Source organism: Mytilus californianus, unplaced genomic scaffold, assembly GCF_021869535.1.
Source record: "Mytilus californianus isolate M0D057914Y unplaced genomic scaffold, xbMytCali1.0.p SCAF_8, whole genome shotgun sequence".
Lineage (NCBI taxonomy): Eukaryota > Metazoa > Mollusca > Bivalvia > Mytilida > Mytilidae > Mytilus > Mytilus californianus.
The window spans coordinates 25,383,561-25,403,083 of NW_026262734.1; the positions used below are offsets into that span (position 1 = coordinate 25,383,561).

At 31.4% G+C, this 19,523-nt stretch overlaps 3 protein-coding genes across 3 annotated transcripts in view; 1 reads left to right on the forward strand and 2 right to left on the reverse strand.

The window, feature by feature from the left end:
• Positions 1–569: 569 nt before the first annotated feature.
• Positions 570–8,122, reverse strand: LOC127710632 (zinc finger protein 431-like). Its single transcript, XM_052216571.1, has 2 exons — positions 8,002–8,122; positions 570–3,718 (listed from the first exon to the last, which is right to left on the reverse strand). The coding sequence occupies exons 1-2, from the start codon at positions 8,057–8,059 to the stop codon at positions 1,107–1,109; spliced, it is 2,670 nt and encodes an 889-aa protein (XP_052072531.1). The 5' UTR covers positions 8,060–8,122; the 3' UTR covers positions 570–1,106.
• Positions 8,123–8,126: 4 nt separating this feature from the next.
• Positions 8,127–14,474, forward strand: LOC127710633 (selenoprotein M-like). The gene is made up of 4 exons (XM_052216572.1): positions 8,127–8,292; positions 11,058–11,128; positions 11,951–12,029; positions 13,216–14,474. The coding sequence occupies exons 1-4, from the start codon at positions 8,185–8,187 to the stop codon at positions 13,351–13,353; spliced, it is 396 nt and encodes a 131-aa protein (XP_052072532.1). The 5' UTR covers positions 8,127–8,184; the 3' UTR covers positions 13,354–14,474.
• A 2,018-nt stretch (positions 14,475–16,492) lies between these two features.
• LOC127712515 (eIF-2-alpha kinase activator GCN1-like) overlaps positions 16,493–19,523 on the reverse strand; it is a 76,107-nt gene continuing 73,076 nt past the window's right edge. The window contains exon 51 of the mRNA XM_052218990.1: positions 16,493–18,345. Within this exon, the coding sequence (XP_052074950.1) occupies positions 18,217–18,345 (129 nt within the window). The 3' untranslated portion in view covers positions 16,493–18,216. The remainder of the gene's footprint in view (positions 18,346–19,523) is intronic.

Consider the following 19,523-nt stretch of genomic DNA (forward strand, 5'->3'; position numbering starts at 1 on the left):
GTACATGTAAGTTATATGTTATCATTTTCAAGATTATAGCCATAACTGCAAATAAAATAAAAAATCTTTTAGGGCAATAATTCCTGTTAGGAGTCAACTGATGATTGCATACAACGAAATCATGTTTGTAGATCGTCATTGAAAAGCAATACCTCGTAAAAGGGGTGGTCATTTCATGTTGGTCATGTTCATCTATCTATAGATCTTTTTCCTGTTAAATTTTGCTCTTCACAGTTTTCTCTATGTCTTCTCTAGTTTTTGCAAAATACAAATGGGTAAAGTTGTTTTTAACGGGCAATAACTCGTAAGAGGAGGAACTACCGATTACGGACTTGTTGTTTTTTATATCGTCTCTTGCTAGTCACGTTTACAATTAAAGAGTTTTTTCTTTATTTACTAGTTTTCAAGACGATAACCAAAAACTACTCACTTTGGTAAAATGGGACTTCCAGCATGAAAACCCTCTAATAAGTTGTCCAATGTCTCTGAAAATTTTAAGATGAACAGATCTTGACGTTATTATTTTTTAATCAAATATAAAAGTTAATGTGATAACAATGTCAAGAATATTCATTTGTAAACCTTTATTATTAAATATTAAAAAAAAAAATAATGTCAGGAAATTTAAAGGAAATATCTCAAGTTAATGTTACTCGTATTAACCTAATGAATTTTGTAGCAGTTCAAACGGGCAATCCTTTGAAATATATTTCTATGCGATCGGATACTTAATAAAAAGGGCCTGGATATAATTTACATGGTACACATTGAATTTGTCTTGATACCGACTCAGCACAATAAATCCTTCTATACTCAACATTTATATACAATCAATGGTCTATACATGTGCAGTTGCACATGTTATCCTATTTGTTTGCTGCTTGAAAATGCTCAGATTTTATCTTAATTAAATAATCGTTAGAATTAATTCTAAAACAATGAATTATCTTGTGATAAACATAAACAGATTTCATTTTCATATGATCTAATACAAACATCGAACATTCGCACGTTTCCAAGGTTCCATCCCTACACCTTGTTATTGCTCCATGCATTATACCACTGGTTTTTAATTCTTCTCCTTAAAGGATCTTAAACAATTTGTTCTATTCTCCTGTATGTAGTTTTCCGTGTTGCTTCAGATATTTTTTCTGCTTGAATATTTTGTTACATACGGGACATTCTAAAGATTCTCCGTTACCATGAGTCCGTTCGTGTGTCTTCAAATTAGCATTTAACCGGAACGTTTTCTTACACACAGAACACTTGTACGGTTTTCTGTCAGAGTGAATCATCAAATGTTTTCTTAGTGATGAATCGTCAATAAAAGCTTTCCCACAAATCTCACAAACATATGGTTTTTCACCAGTATGTGTCCGTTCATGAATTTTTAAACTGCTCTTAAAATTATATCCCCTCTGACAAACAGGGCAACTAAAAAGTTTTGTATCAGAATGAATACGTTCATGCACGTGTAGTGTTCCTACCAGATAGAAACCTTTATTACAAGTCGAACATTTGTGTGGTCGGTCACCCCTGTGAACTCTCAGGTGATTTTCAAATTCCCCTTTTGTGCAAAATCCCTTTTTACAGAGAGAGCAAATAAAAGGTTTCACTATACTGTGTGTAATCTCATGCTGTTTTAATTTATATTTTGTACAAAATCCTTTTTCACAAACGCTACATTGAAGTGGTTTATTCTTTACATGTACATATTTATGAGTATTCATTTCTATCTTGCTCTTAAAACTTTTATTGCATACTGGACAGATAAAAGGGCGTTCTCCGCTATGTATTCTCTCGTGAAGCTTACAGCTAAAGTTGTTAACAAACTTTTTCTGACATACAATGCACTCATAGCGTTTGTCTCCATTATGTATCTTTTCATGCCTTTTCATATTCGCTCTCCATGTGAATTCTTTATTACATATGGAGCATTGGAATGGTTTCACACCGGTATGTACTTTTTCGTGTTGTAACAACACATGCACTGAGGTGTAGCTCTTTTCACAAAAGGAACATTTTGTTGAAGTGCGCGTGTGCACAACTTCATGCTTTGTAAGTTGTGTTTTAGTGAGAAAACCTCTACTACATGACTTACATCGAAACGGTAGTACACTTTTGTGTATTTTTGTGTGTAAAATAAGAGTGCTCCGTAAGCTAAAAGATCTCGAACAAATAGAACAAGAAAAGGGTTTTTCGCCTGAATGTATTCTTTGGTGTGCTATCAATGTTGGTCTTGTGGCAAATGATTTTTCACAAACACCACAGGTATACGGTTTCTCACCTGTATGGATTCTTTCATGGTTTCTCAACTCACCTTTGGAACCAAAACTTTTGCTACATATCGCACAAGAATGAGGTTTCTCGCCAGAATGAATTCTCAAGTGACTGTTTAATTGTTCTTTAGATTTGAATGGTTTATGGCAGACGTGACATGGAAAAGGCCTGATGTCAGAATGTGTTGTCCCGTGTCGCTTTAATTTAGCTTTTGTTTTGAAACATTTATCACAATCAGAACATTGGAAAGGTCTTTCTCCAGTATGTACTAATTCATGGGCTTTCCTGCAGCTGGTACTACTAAAGGTTTTGTCACAAACATTACATTGAAATGGTTTTTCACCAGTATGTTTTCTGCAGTGAATTTTCAAGCTAGATTCATTTGGGAACTTTTTATCGCAAATAGTACAGCTATATACAATTTCACCAGAGCACATTCTTTCGTGAGATAGGCAATGGCTGTTATGGTTGAACCCCTTCTTGCACACCTTGCAAGAAAATGAAAAGCTGTCAGAATGGATTCTTGCGTGAATGTTCAGCTGATGTTTATCACGGAACGCCTTTTTACAGATTTGGCAATTGAACGGCTTGATATCCGTATGTGTTCTTTCGTGCACCTTGAACTCATTTCTCCTTGTAAAACGCTTAGCGCATGTGGAACATTCATAAGGTCTTTCTCCAGTATGAGTTCTTTGATGGTCTCGTCTTTGTTCTTGTGTTTTGCACGCTTTATCACAAAAATCACATTTAAATGGCTTTTCACCAGAATGAGTTCTTTCATGTGCTTTAAGTTTAGATGCACAAGTGAACATTTTACTGCAAGTGGAACACTTAAATCCACCTTTTCCAGAACACATCAGTTCATGAGCTTTATGATGACTTTTGACATTGAATCCTTTCTTGCATACCTTGCACACATATTGAAAAATTTTAGAATGAATACGTTCATGGTTACTTAATGAAGATTTATCAAGAAACGTTTTACTACATATCGGACACGAAAAAGGTTTAGTTTTACTATGTGTATCCTTGTGCCTCTTAGTTTCACTATGTGTATCCTTGTGCGTCTTAGTTTCACTATGTGTATCATTGTGCCTCTTAGTTTCACTATGTGTATCATTGTGCCTCTTAGTTTCACTATGTGTACCCTTGTTCCTCTTAGTTTCACTATGTGTATCCTTGTTCCTCTTAGTTTCACTATGTGTCTCCTTGTGACTCTTAGTTTCACTATGTGTCCCCTTGTTCCTCTTAGTTTCACTGTGTGTCTCCTTGTGCCTCTTAGTTTCACTATGTGTATCCATGTGTTTCTTCAAGTTCTCTTTTGAAGCAAACCATTTACCACAATCTAAACATTTGGCAAGGATTTTTCTACCATTTGCATGATTTGTAAATTTCTTTTCTTGACCAGAGACAGGCAAGTTTGTGTTTTTCGTCATCTCTGTAACAAAACAATAAGAATTAAGATAATATGCATGACTGATTTGCGGTTTGCTAAACGTCCAGCGGCAAATACTTCGTGCAGATTCAAAACCAGAATCAATTACAAAAAGAACCAATGATAGATTCTGATACAAAAAGGGGGCCTAGAGGATAGAATAAATTTAAATGTGTTTCTATTTGAAAAGTGAAGGAATGTTGACTGTATATAGTCAGTAACGTTTGCAACACTACATTTGGTCCATTCAGCAAGGCGTTATAATCAACTAATCTTACAACGTGACACTCGAACAGAATTCCACGCAAGTATTATACTGCTGGAATGCAGTATTGAATGTAAACCTCTTTGTAAAATGTAAAGCGGGTGTCCTCTCATATTTATTTGGATCACGTGATTTTTGTTGGAATGTGTATTTGTATGTTTATTTCTTACAGAGAAAGCGGTTGTTGGTGGTTGGTATTTTACTGCACACTTATCCTATTTATGTAATATATTACGTATTGCCGTTGTTTTGTGGAGATACTGAATATTTTCTTCACACTATAGTTCTGTTATTTTATCTATGTAGCTTGGGATAATTTATTTGAGAAATATAATTATTCTTGTCTGGGTCGCTGTCATTGGTAAGTGATTTTCTGTGAATGTTATATTGCCTTGATGTTGCATCATAACCTGTTTTGAAGCTGATGCAGCTGTTATTGGTTAGTATTTTTCAGCCATAAACACTATAGAAAGTTGAAATACATAATTATGTTCATAAACCTTTCCAAATCATGGTTTCCTGTCGTCAAAACTAGTGAGAAATGTACAGATTTAGTTAATCTCATCGAAGTATTATATTTAATAATTCGATGTTAATTTTAAGATAAGCGATTTAAATTTATACATTCTATGGATAATCATGTAAGTGAAATGAATTCCCACCCTTTTTACCGCTTTATCCCACATCCCAAAAGCTCTTTTCCCATATCACAATGAATTATAAATAAAATACCGAACTCCAGGGTAAATCCAAAAAGGAGAAGTAAAAAAAGCTGACAAAATCAAACGTTATATCAACGAACGGAACAAGTAAAAACAACTGTCATATTCCTGACTTGGTACAAACATTTTCCGAGAAAATGGTGGGTTAAACCTGATTTTATAGCTAGCTAAACCTCCCACTTGTATCACAGCTGTTCATATTAACAAAATTGGGTGAGCAACCCAAGCAGATAGAATAGGTTTATGTGACAATAATTGGGATCCAGCAGCCAAAACTGTGTTAACATACATCACAGACATACAACACAACTGACTACAAAAAATTAAACAAACATAGTCCTGAACTTAAGGTGGCTGGGGTGTTCTTCCTCCATCTTCGATTTTGAAGTAGCAGATAATAATTGGTCTAGATCTTTAATGAAATGTGCAAATTTAGAGAGTAGTATGTAATTCATGTGTAAGACTTTTCATATTTACATATAAAATTATGTGTTTTATCATATTTACGGTTGTATTTTCTAAAAAAACACAATATTTTTGTTTGATTGATTTTTTTTTCAACTTTGCCACATAAGGGGAGATAACTCAGATAAAGTAATTTTTATAATAGAAAGTGTTGTGAATTTACCTATTTTAATATGTAGCAAGAAAACAAGTCCGGTGACCCATTTTTTCTTTTTCTTATCTGAAAGCATTTTATAACAGCTATCTTCTCACATTTTATAAAATTCTATGGTGTAGTTTTCTTTTTATCACACAAAATTGGATTTTCCATGCATAATCTATTCAAAATCTGACAATTTTGCACAACCTGTAGCGTGAAAAAAAGTCCAGTAACCCATACTTTTTTATGACATATTTTGGAAAAAATCTTGATAAAAACTACATTTTGACAAATTATTAAAAATATCTATGGATTTTATTTAAGACACCCGATCCACCTTAACAGATTACACTTTTTTTGTGCAAAATACTTTTGAAAATACAATTTCTATATGGTACTTGATTCATTGTTTATAGGTACTGTTTGTTTACAGTCACTTTCTTTCATACCAAATCAAATTTTGGTAAAGCTCAATCTATATCATGACATATTTGTGGATAGAAACGTTATTTGAATCTATTTCTAACAATATGCAGTAAAATGTTTACTTACCTTAAAAGATAATCCAGACTGCTATAGATTAACAGATTTTTTTATGATAATTTACAGTATAATGAACTAAAAAAGATGAGCGATATTTAAATAGGAAACATGGATTTAACATGACAAGTGAATATTTTTACTCAGGGGAGTTGTTCTTTTTAATTAAAGTATTAATGAGCAATAGGACTGGTAAGATAAAAATAGACCTAATTAACTTTTATTCTAATTGTTCAAATCCATTGTTGAAAAGGAACATTGTATATCTAATTACATTTCCGTCTGTCTAAGCTGTTATAGCTTGTGAGACATTTTGAACTGTTCGATTGTGACAATTCTTATAACTCTTATAAAAACTATATATATATTTGTTCTTTTGTCACACTTTTTCATCTATTAGGCTTTTCCTGTCAATTTCATTACAGTTATTATAACATTTCAAACATATATTCTATTTTCCCTTTCTATACCATATTCCACCGTCCAGTTTCTATAAGTAATCTATAATGATTTGTGGTTCTGAACTTACAAAGTGTATAGATGGCCCGGGGACACAGTTATCGTCCTTTGATTTTCGTTGTCTACAAATAAAGTCCCTAGTGTGGACAGTGTATAACTTGCAAATTTTTTTCATATAACTTCCAAATTTATTTCTTTATATTTTATGCAAAAAATAGTAAGTAGGGGGATGAAATTACATGTAAAAAAATAAGAGTCCCTAGTGTGGACAGTGTATAATTAACTTGCAAATTTTTTTCATATACCTTCCAAATTTATTTCTTTATATTTTATGCAAAAAATAGTAAGTAGGGGGATGAAATTACATATAAAAAAAAATTTGGGGCATTAATTTTTAGGTAAAGTAGTGATTTGGTCCAGTTTGAAAAGGTCAAAAATTAGTATGTCTGACGCTGTCAAACTGAATTACAGATCCCCTTAACATAAAATTATCCATATTTTGAGTTAGGGCTGATAGACTTTTCTATAATTTTGAAATAATTTGTCCCAAAAGTAGTACACTACACTGTTAAAATCTTTTTAGGATAGAGCAGGTGAGATTTTTTAAATTTGTATTTTTTGTCTTAAAGAAATGCACTACGAAATAACAGTGTTCTCGGGCCAGATATCCAAGGGTTTGTATAGTGAGACCATCTCACTATACAAATACTTGAGATATTTTTTATCTTCCAATATATTTAAATAGTTTTCAAACTCAAATGTGTTTTTGAATAATCTATAATTTGTAGATTTTGGTGAATTTATAATAAGTGAATGTCATTCCTGTCTAAATTGATCATGTAGGCGCATCTTTATCGAATAAATAAGCCAAACTGAGCTAGGAAAAAGCTAATCTGAACAAATATAGGAATAGCCAGTATCATCAAATATTTTTCTTATGAACTTTAACCATGGCGATTCAAAATAATTGTCGACCGACAATTTGTATAGTAATTGATACGCTAAATAAGAAGGTTTTGGATCCTTTCCAGATAAAAGTTGTACCCAATAAACGTATTTACACTTTTGGTATTTAGCTATATTTTGCCTCCGAATGACCTTAGATCTACTCCGAATCACCTTTTGACGTCAGGCAACAATCACTTTTTAATTGTGACGTCAAATTTTTTGAATTATGATGTCAAAGTTTACGGGAACCTGTGTGATTTTACGTAATGGCGGACAAATTTGCATACAAGTGTAAATACGTCTATATGTAATCATTTTAGTTTGACATCTAGTTGAACAGGAAAAATGCCAACTTCACCATAAATCATATAGTTTGGGGTGGATGATTTCAAATTAAGTAAGTTTTCTCTAACTTTGCACATCAGAATGACAACTGAAAATGAAAAGTCTAACAACTTTCATTCATCTAGAAATTCTTATCAATATCAATGGACAGTCGTAAGAGGAGTAAAAAACAGTAGCCCAAATTAATGTTTAACTGAAACAGAGAAATGACACCTGACATCATAAACGATAAATCTACTTTTACAGGTAAATTTTATAATCTGTTTCATGTCCCTTAACTATTTATTTCAGACTCTGCAGAGTGGATTGTGTTCTTATATCGAAAAATCAATAAATGGAAAAATATCAATTCTTTTAAATAGACAGTGAAAAAAATAACAAAACACCTGTTATATTTATTTACCTGATGCTTGACCTAGTCTTTTAACCCAACCAAAGAAATTTATACACGTTTTGATCATACATATTTCTCGCGTCACTGCTTTCGTACACGTTTACACCGGATCTGGTTCCTTGTTCTAATACAATCGTTTGCTCACTTACAATACGAACCTTTACTGGTATCAGTATATAAACATACATCGAAATGGATTGGAAGCGAATGCTGGTGCTGCCGGCATTTTTGCTAATCCTGAATTTAGTTAATGCAGATGATGAAGTTGAAGACAAAGTAGTAGTGAAAGCAGTTGTTGAAGTAAGTTTTCTTTTATAAAAAACATCAAGTGTACATACTACAGGGGCAACAGGTCTACTGGAGAGTCTCATATCACGTCTTTAAAAGTTAAATAGGGGGACAAAGCCCATATAGGGCTTATAAATTAATCATAGTCCATAAAGATTAGATTTATACCCCTCGAAAAGACATTGTCAACCTTGGCTTCGCCTCAGTTGACAATGTTTTCTCGGTGTAACAATCTGCTCTATCACCCTCTAGCTATGTTCTGGTTCTGGTAAAGAAAATCCGTCCTTCAAAGGAGCACTTCACACAATGTCGAATAAAAAAGTTGTGTTATTTATATAAGACGTCTTGAAAGACTAATCTATATTAATGTTTTGCTTAAATAAAATTAAAACTACCCCTTACTCTGTACCTAACCATTGGGGGGAGGCACTTAATATTGAATGAGTGGTAGGGATGAGCTGCTGCAATAGGTCACTATTTCATGCTCCATGATATATGAAAAGGGTGAGAAATTCAAATTAAATATATCATTAGGTTGATGTTATCACTTGCTTGATTATATCATAAGTATCTGAAACTAATCAGATGTCCATATTTATTTTTGGTGGGTTAAACGAGGGTAGTAATGCCCTTTAACGTCAGGCGTCAAACAGTCATTTCGGCTACCGTTAGCTTCAAATTGGTTAAAATTTTACCGTGATTCGTAAAACATCCTGGTCGTGATTCGTCAGAGGTCTCAAATAATTATCGTTACCGTCATTTTTGGAAAAAAATTAACGTGATTCGTCAAAATCAGTCGATGTTTTTATCGTCTAAAAGAAAGTGTACATTTAATCGTCATACACCAAAAATTACCGTTAACGTCATTTGGCAAGAACTTTTACCGTTATTCGTCATGAAGGGACCCCCATTACGACCCTCTTAAACCACAGTCGTAAATGCATCAGCTATTTGTCAAAAACAATTAATCTCTATTTATCTTCCAATGTGGTATTTTCACTGATGACAGTAAAGCTATAAATTCGATTATTTTGACATTTGCACCTAATTAACATTCAAAGGTTTGTATACATGAACCATGATAACAATTATCAAAAGAAATTCCATAGTGTCAGTGTCTTTTAAGAGGGAACAGCAATGTAACTTTTTATCAGTTTTTCATTTATATAAAACTGAAATAGTGTAACTCTCTGGGTGTTACTATCATGACTATCTGACCAAACATATTTTATAAATATTGTCTATTGAAATTGAATTTTCTTCATAATGACAGACTTAGAAGGGGTAAATAGAGGGAAGTATTTAAGATGTGACGAATGTGAAGAGTTTATTGGAAAAGCAAGGTGTGACTGTAATGCTACTAAACATGAAGGTGATGATGAGCCAGACCAAAAAAAATTTTGCTATACTAATGTACCAGAAGATGAAAAATATCCAAATATATCTATAGGTCTCTTTTTTTGTTAATTGATATATGACAGGGTATATATTTTTGATAAACAAAATATATGAAAAGGGTGGGGTACTGGATGTCTCAGCTGCTCACCCCTACCAAAGGAAGATTGAAATGGCCCCCCAAGCCTAACCATAACACTAGCCTATAACCTTACTGGATCCCCTTTAAAAGTAAGATTGAACATATTCAATATTTTTACTTACTTTCCCTGCAATGAGGGGGAAATTAAATAAGTCATTAAAGACAATTATCTTATAAATGGGAATATTAAGTAGAAATATTTAAAGAAAATCGAATAAAACAATCTTGAACACAAAAACAGAGAATTGTAAAAGGGGGGTCTATGCACATGTGCATAGGGCAGCATTGATCCTTAATCCCGAGCGGCCAAACCAGAAAATCTCTCTGCACCATAGGCACTTGTCTCTGAAAAAAATTTACCTACCGGGTATATACTTTAATATTGTGTTATATTAAAGTATATAGGTAAATTTTTTTCAGAGACAAGTGCCTGTGCTCTGGACTTCAAAACCTTAAATATATTACAAGGACCCCCTTTCTTCTTGAAATTTTCAATTGAATTTTCTTAATATATTAACTAATTACTAGTATATTTAATAAAAAAAAGGGTGTCCTAAATGCAAATGTATGGTAGTAGTGTCTTCCAGTATTTGCCATTCCCTATTTTATTCTTCATTCAATATGAATACACTACCATGTGCATATGTCATGTATGTATGCATTACAAGTTTTTAAAAATGGTTTAGCAAAAGAAAACCTGGATGAAAAAGGATTTTAGATTCATATGTATCTAAACTTTCATCTAACCGTAACCAAGGACGTATAGTCATGATAGTAGTTATACATCCTTGCCGTAACCCATAAAACCATTGAATAAATTTATGAAATGTAAATAGTACATGTATGGTAATTTAAGTATGTATGTACTTGTAACTACAATTTACTTGATTTAGTTGCAATGAGAGGTAATGTAATACATAAAACACTGAACAGTTAAATGTGTATATATATATACAAATATACTGTAAACCAACTTATTTTCACGAATACTTTATTTTGCATTAAGTCCTTTCTAGCCCATTTCACGGCGATTTAATTTCACGATTTTCATATTTACTTGATGTAGTTAAATAAGAAAAGATCCAAGTTTTACATGTTTGCGACGATTTATATTCTCATTATTTTTCTACTCGCAAAAGTCACGAAAAAAAATTGCTCACGAAAACTAGTTGGTTTACAGTATACATAAGTGTTTGTCTGACAGGGATAACTTACTAAGAATCTTTATTGTTTATTGTAGAGTTGTGGTGGATGACGTTTGAACAGACTTCCAGAGGTCAAGAGATTCATCTATGATGATATCCCTCTGTTGTATCCTTCACTTCTATTCACTAACTTTATGTATTTAGTAATGACTTTGTTGCTTGAATTTAGCTCTTACTGGAACATTCTAATGTTTTCTGTGTAAGTTTCAGCTGAATTCAATGTTTGATAATTCTTTTAGAAAACAGAATAAATTTCCAAAGTATCTCATTCTGTTCTACATGTTCTATGTTTCTTCATCAGTTATGGCTGCCCAATTATTTTTTGGTTCTGTTATACATGATAATGTACACATGTACAACTCTAGAGGTAGTATTTAGAAATTCATTTTTTTCCCTTAAAAGATTCATTAGCAGATACACAATGAATTCTTGAAACAGTTGGTTAACATATGTTGTATTTAAAATTTGACACATGTAGACATGGTAGACATAAGGTCTACAAAATATTTAGTTAAAATTTTACAACAACTGTCATACATTCAACACTATGGAAAATAAAAAGATATCAGGCTTATATTTAGTACGCCAGACACACGTTTTGTCTACTAAAGACTCATCAGTGACTCTCAAATCAAATGTTTACCCAAATAATTTGTTATGACAACTTTGTGTAGCAACAAAAAGAATTAATATTGAAATATAGGAATGTTTATAATTTTCTGAATATTAAAATGTTATAAAATTCATATCTCTTCATGCCTTAAAACTTTTCCAGTTGCACAGGTTTTTGTTCACTCAGAATAAATATTGTGGTGTAAACATGGCCATATTTGCCAAAAGGTTATGCATGATAAAACCATTTGAGCCATACATACATGTTAAATCATTATGTATCTCCATTTAAGTTTTTTCCTTAACAAGGAACCAGTCACAATGTTGAATTCAAGAAGGTGCCTGGTGCTCCTCCAATACTCTGCTTGAAGAATGAAGCAGACCAAGATGTTGAGGTAGGTACAATACACGAGGGTCTGGAATGGGTTTACAGAATAGAGAATAATGGGCAAAAAGTGCAGAATATTATAAAGTGCTAAAAAGTAAAGAATAGAGAAAAAAAGACCATTAAAGAATAGAGAATAATGGGGTGTTAAAATATAAAGAGAATACTGGGCCAAATATATATAAAGAATAGAGAAAAATGGACTAAAAAAGAATACAGAAATGAAGGACCCCCATCACTGAAGTCTAGACACTAGACATATTGTAACTCAATTTACAGCCTATCAAAAATGGTTCAAAATTAAGATGTGGCCCATATACATAAAATGATGGAGTTATTGTTCAAAATTAAGACAGGGCCCATATACATAAAATGATGGAGTTATGGTTTAAAATAAAGACGGGGCCCATATACATAAAATGATGGAGTTATTGTTCAAAATTAAGACAGGGCCCATATACATAAAATGATGAAGTTATGCATGGTTCAAAATTAAGACGTGGCCCTCATACATAAAATGATGGAGTTATGGTTTAAAATTAAGACAGGGCCCATATACATAAAATGATGGAGTTATGGTTTAAAATAAAGACGGGGCCCATATACATAAAATGATGGAGTTATGGTTCAAAATTAAGACAGGGCCCATATACATTGAATGATGAAGTTATGGTTCAAAATTAAGATGGGGTTGATGTTCATAAAATGATGGAGTTATGGTTCAAAATTAAAACAGGGCCCACGTACATAAAATGATGAAGTTATTGTTCAGAACTGTTGGGTTAGAGCTCAAGCCTCATGGAAGTAGCAATAGGTAGAGAAGAATGCATAAACAAAATTGCTACAAATTCCCGATTTCAGAGGAAACACTGTCCTGTATATGTGGTCTTGTCCCATTAAATGATGATTGGAAATCTATTTTAGTAATATATTGGCTTTTATACTGTCAGCTTGATATTTCTGTTTGCAACAAAATACAAATTTAAGATACAGATACTATACAGGTTTTTATGACAATTTTTATTGAAAGATTGCTATTTTGTCAGAAGCGTCCATCTAATATTTAAAATTTTGAAGATAACACATCACAAATGTTATCCCATACTTGAATTGAAATGAAAGACATCGTGATTTTCTTAGATACATATTTTACATATAATAGTCTCTAATCTTGAAGTTAATATTTTTTTTTTCAGAGGATAGACTTGGAACCGCTAAAAAGAGATGAAATAAATGATTTATTAAAAAAATGGAATTTTTATAAAAAGAGTTCTGAAGATGAAGAGGTACCTGAAGGAGCAGATGGACCATACGAACTTAAAGAAGAATTATAAAACTCTCATTTTATGTTTTTTATGTTTTGTGCCATCATCAAATCTACACATCATGACAGTCATAATACAAACGGAAACAAACAGTTTAATAACTCAAAGGAATTTAGGTTGTTTTATTTTATTAAGTCAGATTAACTAGATAAGTTTAATTTTACAGTTATACAGATGGAAAAATTAATAATAATGTACAAATTTTTTTTTAAGTTACTTATGTTTTCATTTTTCTTTCACCACATAATTTTTCTATGCAAATATACATTATGAAATAATTGAGCTTTTGATATTCAATATAGTTAAAGGCAATACTTAAGATCTACACGTTTTACTCAAAAAAATCAGCAAACCAAATTCATCGAAAATCTATGAAGGTATGTGAGTAGTGGACTGCTGGAAATTATTATATCTGGTACAGTTTACATGTGGTAGTGTGATATTTATGTGTGCATTATTTTATATTTATGATTTTACAAAAGATGTGAAAGTGTGTCAAACCGATTCAGTATGTCTGACCATGAGAAAATTATTGTTTATCTAAAAAGAAGATATTTATTTGTTTTATCTGTAAAAACATCATTGAGAATTTCCTGTTCTCTGATTTTGAATATGTTTGTAGAAAAGTTTGACAAAGACAGTATTTAAGTAAAGTTATGAAAGCAAATTCTTAATTGTAAATATGAACTGCCCTTTAAAATTATATGAATTTCAGATGACGTATTTTAAATTTTCAAAATTTTATTGATGTTGTATCTTGTGTCTTCAAGTAAGTTTAATGTAATGAAAAGTTTATTTCCATGGAGGAGAGTTGTAACAGTGATTTTGTAAATGTGTGTGAAAGTTTAATGAAACATTGTGTAAGATTTCGTTGCATACATAACCTAATTCTACAGCTTTTTTGTGTGAAATATGATTATTGTATTTCATTTTGATGAAATTCACAGAGATTTTTGACTCTGACAAGTTGATTTTTCATTTTTCTTTAAGAATCAGTGTATATGAAGTTTCCGGTCAAAAGCTTCGACCAGGAATGGACGCTTTTACTGAACTTATGGGAAAAAGAAATTTGTAATTTCTTAGAGTCATTATGTTGTGAAATATATTTTATAATAAATTATTCCACTCATTTTTATGTAGACTGTTTTTCTTTATGCCAGATTGATTAATTGTTCTTGTTTAACTTGACTTTTACCTCCTTGGCTACATCATGGCAGACAGTTTTTATTGGTAGAGGAAGATAGCATACCAGGAGAGAATCACCATTCTTTGCAAGAACTTGAAGCCAAACTAAATCCTTTTAATTCTTCGGTTTAAACTTTTCTAAGAATGTTAAAATATCTGGGACTGTCATAAGTGAAATGTATACAAATTTATCTGACATATGGCAACATCATAAGGTTGATATATATTGATCTGATATACTTTGAATTATTTATGGGTGATGCTTAGCACGACAACCTGTGCAGTGTTCTCCTCAGGGCCTTTTAGCATCATGGTAATGTGATGCTATATTGCTTGAATGTGATGCTATTAAAATGTTTCCCTTATAGAAAGTGTTATGGATGTGATGCTATAAATTCTAGAAACAAGATGGTATTTCATGGGTTCTTTATTTACCAGGATGCTATATGAAATTTGTAGGGAGAACACTGCCTGTGCATTTTTGTTATCTATAAATCGAGCGTCACTGATGAGTCTTAAAGACGAACCGCCCATCTGTTGTAGAATATTTGAATCCTGGTATCTATGATGAGTTTATTTACTAGTCTATAAAGTCTCATTGACATATGAGGTATGACATGTATTGATAACCTTGCATATTTATATGTAGCACAAGATGACTTATTCTATTTAGAACCAACAATTATCTCCCCTTTACCACTAAAGTTCATTTTGTTGCATTTATAGTGGAGTATCTTTTTTTAACTCATCAGTGACCTATATTCTTTATTGAGTTACTCCACTTAGCTTGTTAAGTGAATTATTTAAGCACAGTCTTACTTCTGTGCAATCTCTTGAGTAATCCAGGACAATGCTGATAAGTGAAGCCAAGTATGCTATTTTTAATTTTTTTGAATTCATACAACTAAATATATATTGGAGACACTTGTATATGGTTGAAGACTGTATGTTAACCTCTGGATGACTTTTCTGTCGTTTGATTGCTGATTCAAATAAATATACCCCATATCTTTTTAATTTTTCTTTTTTAAATAAGACACCTCACAGCTATAACCCTATCCAGATCATATTCATACAAGATTTTTTAACATAGAGTGAGTCTGTGATTGGTTGATTGGCATGGATGGACTCACAGACCAACATAATCCCCCCTCTACTAATTGTAGGCTGGGCATTAAGAATACTTCTAACTAAATATTGGAGATTATTATATGGTACGAGTACCAGTTTACCTATACCAAATGGGCTTAACAAAACCATTCAGATGTGTCATTGCATATAGTCTTGCAAGACTTGCATTATATTTTTTTTCCCAGATATTCTAAAATTCAAATGTCCCATTTCAAGAAATGGAGTTAACACACCAATGGTTTCCACTGATACTTGATGAAAAAGAAAGGATCCGGTATACTGTGGATTCATTATTATTCGAGGGATACCAATTTTTGTGGAGTTTGTGGGTACAAGTGAATCACAAATTTAAACAAGCAACCAAGTACAAATTTTCTATAGACTTGTATACACACTTTTTTAAAACCACAAAATCAAATTTCCATGAAAATACAATTTTTCCTTAATCCATGAAAATTGGTAATCATGAAAAATAAATGAATCCACAGTATTAATTTATGACAAATTTTCTTCAATCATCTAACACTTACTGTCATCAAAGGTATATATATATCTCCAGGGTAACCTAATAAAGAACTATATTTGAAATACCTATTCATAACAGACATGGATCCAGGATTTGATGTTAGGGGTGGGCTAAAAAAATAGGCATATCTTGACAAAAAAGTTGACTAATTTTACCATTAAATTATACATTTTATCTTTTATTTTAGGAGGGTCATGCACCAAGTGCACTTCAGTCCCAATCTGTGCTTGCAGAGAATCAATCTGTGATCATTTGACAACTGTAGTTTCTGTCCAACAGATACATATTAATTATAACAAAAAACAGTTCAAATCAATTTCTTTAATACAGAACTTATCATGTTCTGATATAGGTATATTATAACTCAAAAACAATATCAAATAAACCAACTATTTAGAAAGTTAAATATTGAATGATCAAGAACTATAAGAGAAGTGTATTACATGTAGTATACAGTTTCAATTTTGAAGAAAAAAAAACCACCAAATTTTATAACTGAAACATTGCCAATTCCAAAAGCTCCACGTTTACTTCAAACCATATTAAATAATTTTTGACTTTCAGTTTTTCATATTATAAAATATTAATAATGAACAAAATTAAATCAACTCCATGGTTAAAGTTACTTCAATTACACCGACACAAACATGTTGCTTTTTAAATTATAATTGAATTTGTGGATACATGTATTTACATTCATGATACATTAGCAGAAATAAATAACAGTTAGTCTGTTTATAATCCAACTAACCAAAATAAAATGTACATGTATGGCATATTTAACATCTTGTTAGTTATATGAAGTCTTTCATTCAAAGTGTACTTTAGACAAGAACAATTAAATTGTACTTTTAATAAAAATTGATTGGGGTGGTTATTTTAGACAGATAGCCTTAACAATTATATGAAATAATCAATTTAAATTTTATTCATGGTGGGGGTTAAATAAAAAGTGCCTTTTGACCCCTCACTACGTTTATTTCTGGACAAGCCCATACAAAGACCTGGTTAATAGCTAGTTTTTGACCATGACATGAAGTTATCATAAATGTGGAGATTTTGCATGCAAATTTTTTTTTTATATATTCATTTAAAGCCAGCTAACAAATATGAAACATTTTTTGTTGGCAAATATCTCTAAATCTTTTGTGTTCCAACCAATAAAAAATACTACTGATGGCAAACTTACCCAGACAGGAATAAATACTGTTGATTTGTTAGAAGACTTTTATTGTATTAACAAAGCTTATTTATAAATTAACACTGACTCTGGTATTTGAGAGTCTGTTTAGAAACCTTAAACAATATAAATAATGTACATATAGCACTTATCTGTAATGAAACATATATTTATTCTTCAATTAGCTTTATAAAAATCAGGATTTAATTCCATTACACTTTTACTGGAAGTTCGGACTTTGAACTATAGATTTGGGAGATCATATAGTGTGCTACGTTTAGGCAAAACTTACCATGTTATTCAGGTATGGAATCAATATGGTACGCAATCTTTTCAATAAGTAAGTTTGAAATTTCCATATTTGTTTTATTGAAGACCCCCTGCAGAGGTCAGCAGTAGATTAACACTCCCACATTGTATATGCTATCACTCTTAAATTTCTATACCCAGAAAGCACTAGAAAATTTTTGGGGATAATGAAAGAGCTCCGTTTTACACAATTGGAAGAATACAGACATTTTAACCAAATAAAAGGTTGTATACTTCTAGTTATAACACCTCGAAAAAAGTCTACAAATTCTGAAATATTTATTAAAGCATATTCTGAAAAAAGAATGACTTTATTTTTAGATGACATCTTGTTGGTTTGATTCTAAGCATGCATAGTGAACTTTCCCCTTATTCTGTTAAATCAGAAATAATGAATGTTTGGCCAAGGTCTGCATAATTTCATATAATTTCAATTAAACATTATAAACTTAAAACAAATATGTAAGATATACAAACAATTTGTCAAATCACACAAATTTATAAAATTGTCAATAATCCTATTACACTGTAAAGCATTATGCTATTTGAGGACTGTGTCATCAATGGATTCCAGTGCTGGTTCTGGTTGTTTACATAATTTAACAAGAGATTTATAAACCAGTTCATTTAATGATTCTCTCATCCCTGCATCCAGGCTACCAGAAACACTCTGAAAGTAAAATTAATTTATTTCAATTTAAAGGGGTCTAAACAATTATTTTTTGTCTAAAGTGGAAAGTAACTACTAGAAATGATAAGCTATGTTTTATTATTTGGGGCTTTCCATAATTAAGCACACAGAGGGGTCATACAGCAAAACTTTTTAAATTGTTCTGTCAAGGAGACAAACAGATGTTCTGTCTTTAGATAGAAAAAGTTAATAATACAAAATAAAATGAATTTCTTTATTCAAGTAACTAGTCATAGATATAAGTAGCATTTCTGCATTGGAATTTGTCAGTTTCAGTAAGAATTTGAACGGATCATTTGTGATCCAAATGGCAGAATTCTCCAATGCTACTTTAATATGAAAAAGTGCCTTCTGCATTTAAGAATTGTATTCATACTAAAAATGTGCACATGATCAATGCTTTTACAACCTATAAAATTATACAAAGAAACATTCAATTCTTATAATTACATTTTCATGCTACAACCATAAAATTAAGAGTTATATGAAGCTTTTCGTTTGTTCGTCTATGCACTGTTTTAACATTGCCACGGAAAGCATGTGCAGTCATAGCTATTGTACCAATCAAAATAACATATTCTAATGAAACATATGTGTAATGTAATTATTTGTAAATAACATCCTTTCATCCTGATTCATATTTAATCCAACATTTAAATTTTAATTTTTTTAACTCTCTTCCTTTCTGCAGACAAAAATTTTCTTTGTTTTTTATTAATCATCTGATCTTTTTTTGAGTTACAATAGTTTTATAAGGGAAAATATTTCTCTAATTTGTTAGGGATCCAAAATGATAGAATACTCCCTTGCTCTTTTAATACGAAAATATGCTGTCTGCACATGGGAATAGTCCATTTCACCATGATTTACATTTACTCAATCATTCAAATTGTGAATCTTTTTTTCCCTTTATTCTTTATTGCAGATCAAAACTACATAAATGAAAGCTTACAGACTTTGACTTGTTTGTATTTTTCTTGTCTGATTTTTTTGAGGTACAATGAATTTAAACCTTAAAAACATCCACTTTAAAAACAATTTTGGTCAATATCATTCTCCAGTTTCTAAGCCTCAAATAAAGAATTCTATATTTTCTAAAATTAGGACCTAATATTATATACATGCATGTGTAATGTAGAAGGAATAACTTTGGACTA

What these genes read in the sequence shown, in the direction of transcription:
- LOC127710632 (XM_052216571.1), bottom strand. Translation starts at nt 8,059, where the DNA reads ATGATCAAAACGTGTATAAATTTCTTTGGTTGGGTTAAAAGACTAGGT. An exon ending in AAGACTAGGTCAAGCATCAG is followed by an intron (nt 3,719 to 8,001) that starts GTAAATAAATAT and finishes GTTTTGTTACAG; the next exon opens with AGATGACGAAAAACACAAAC.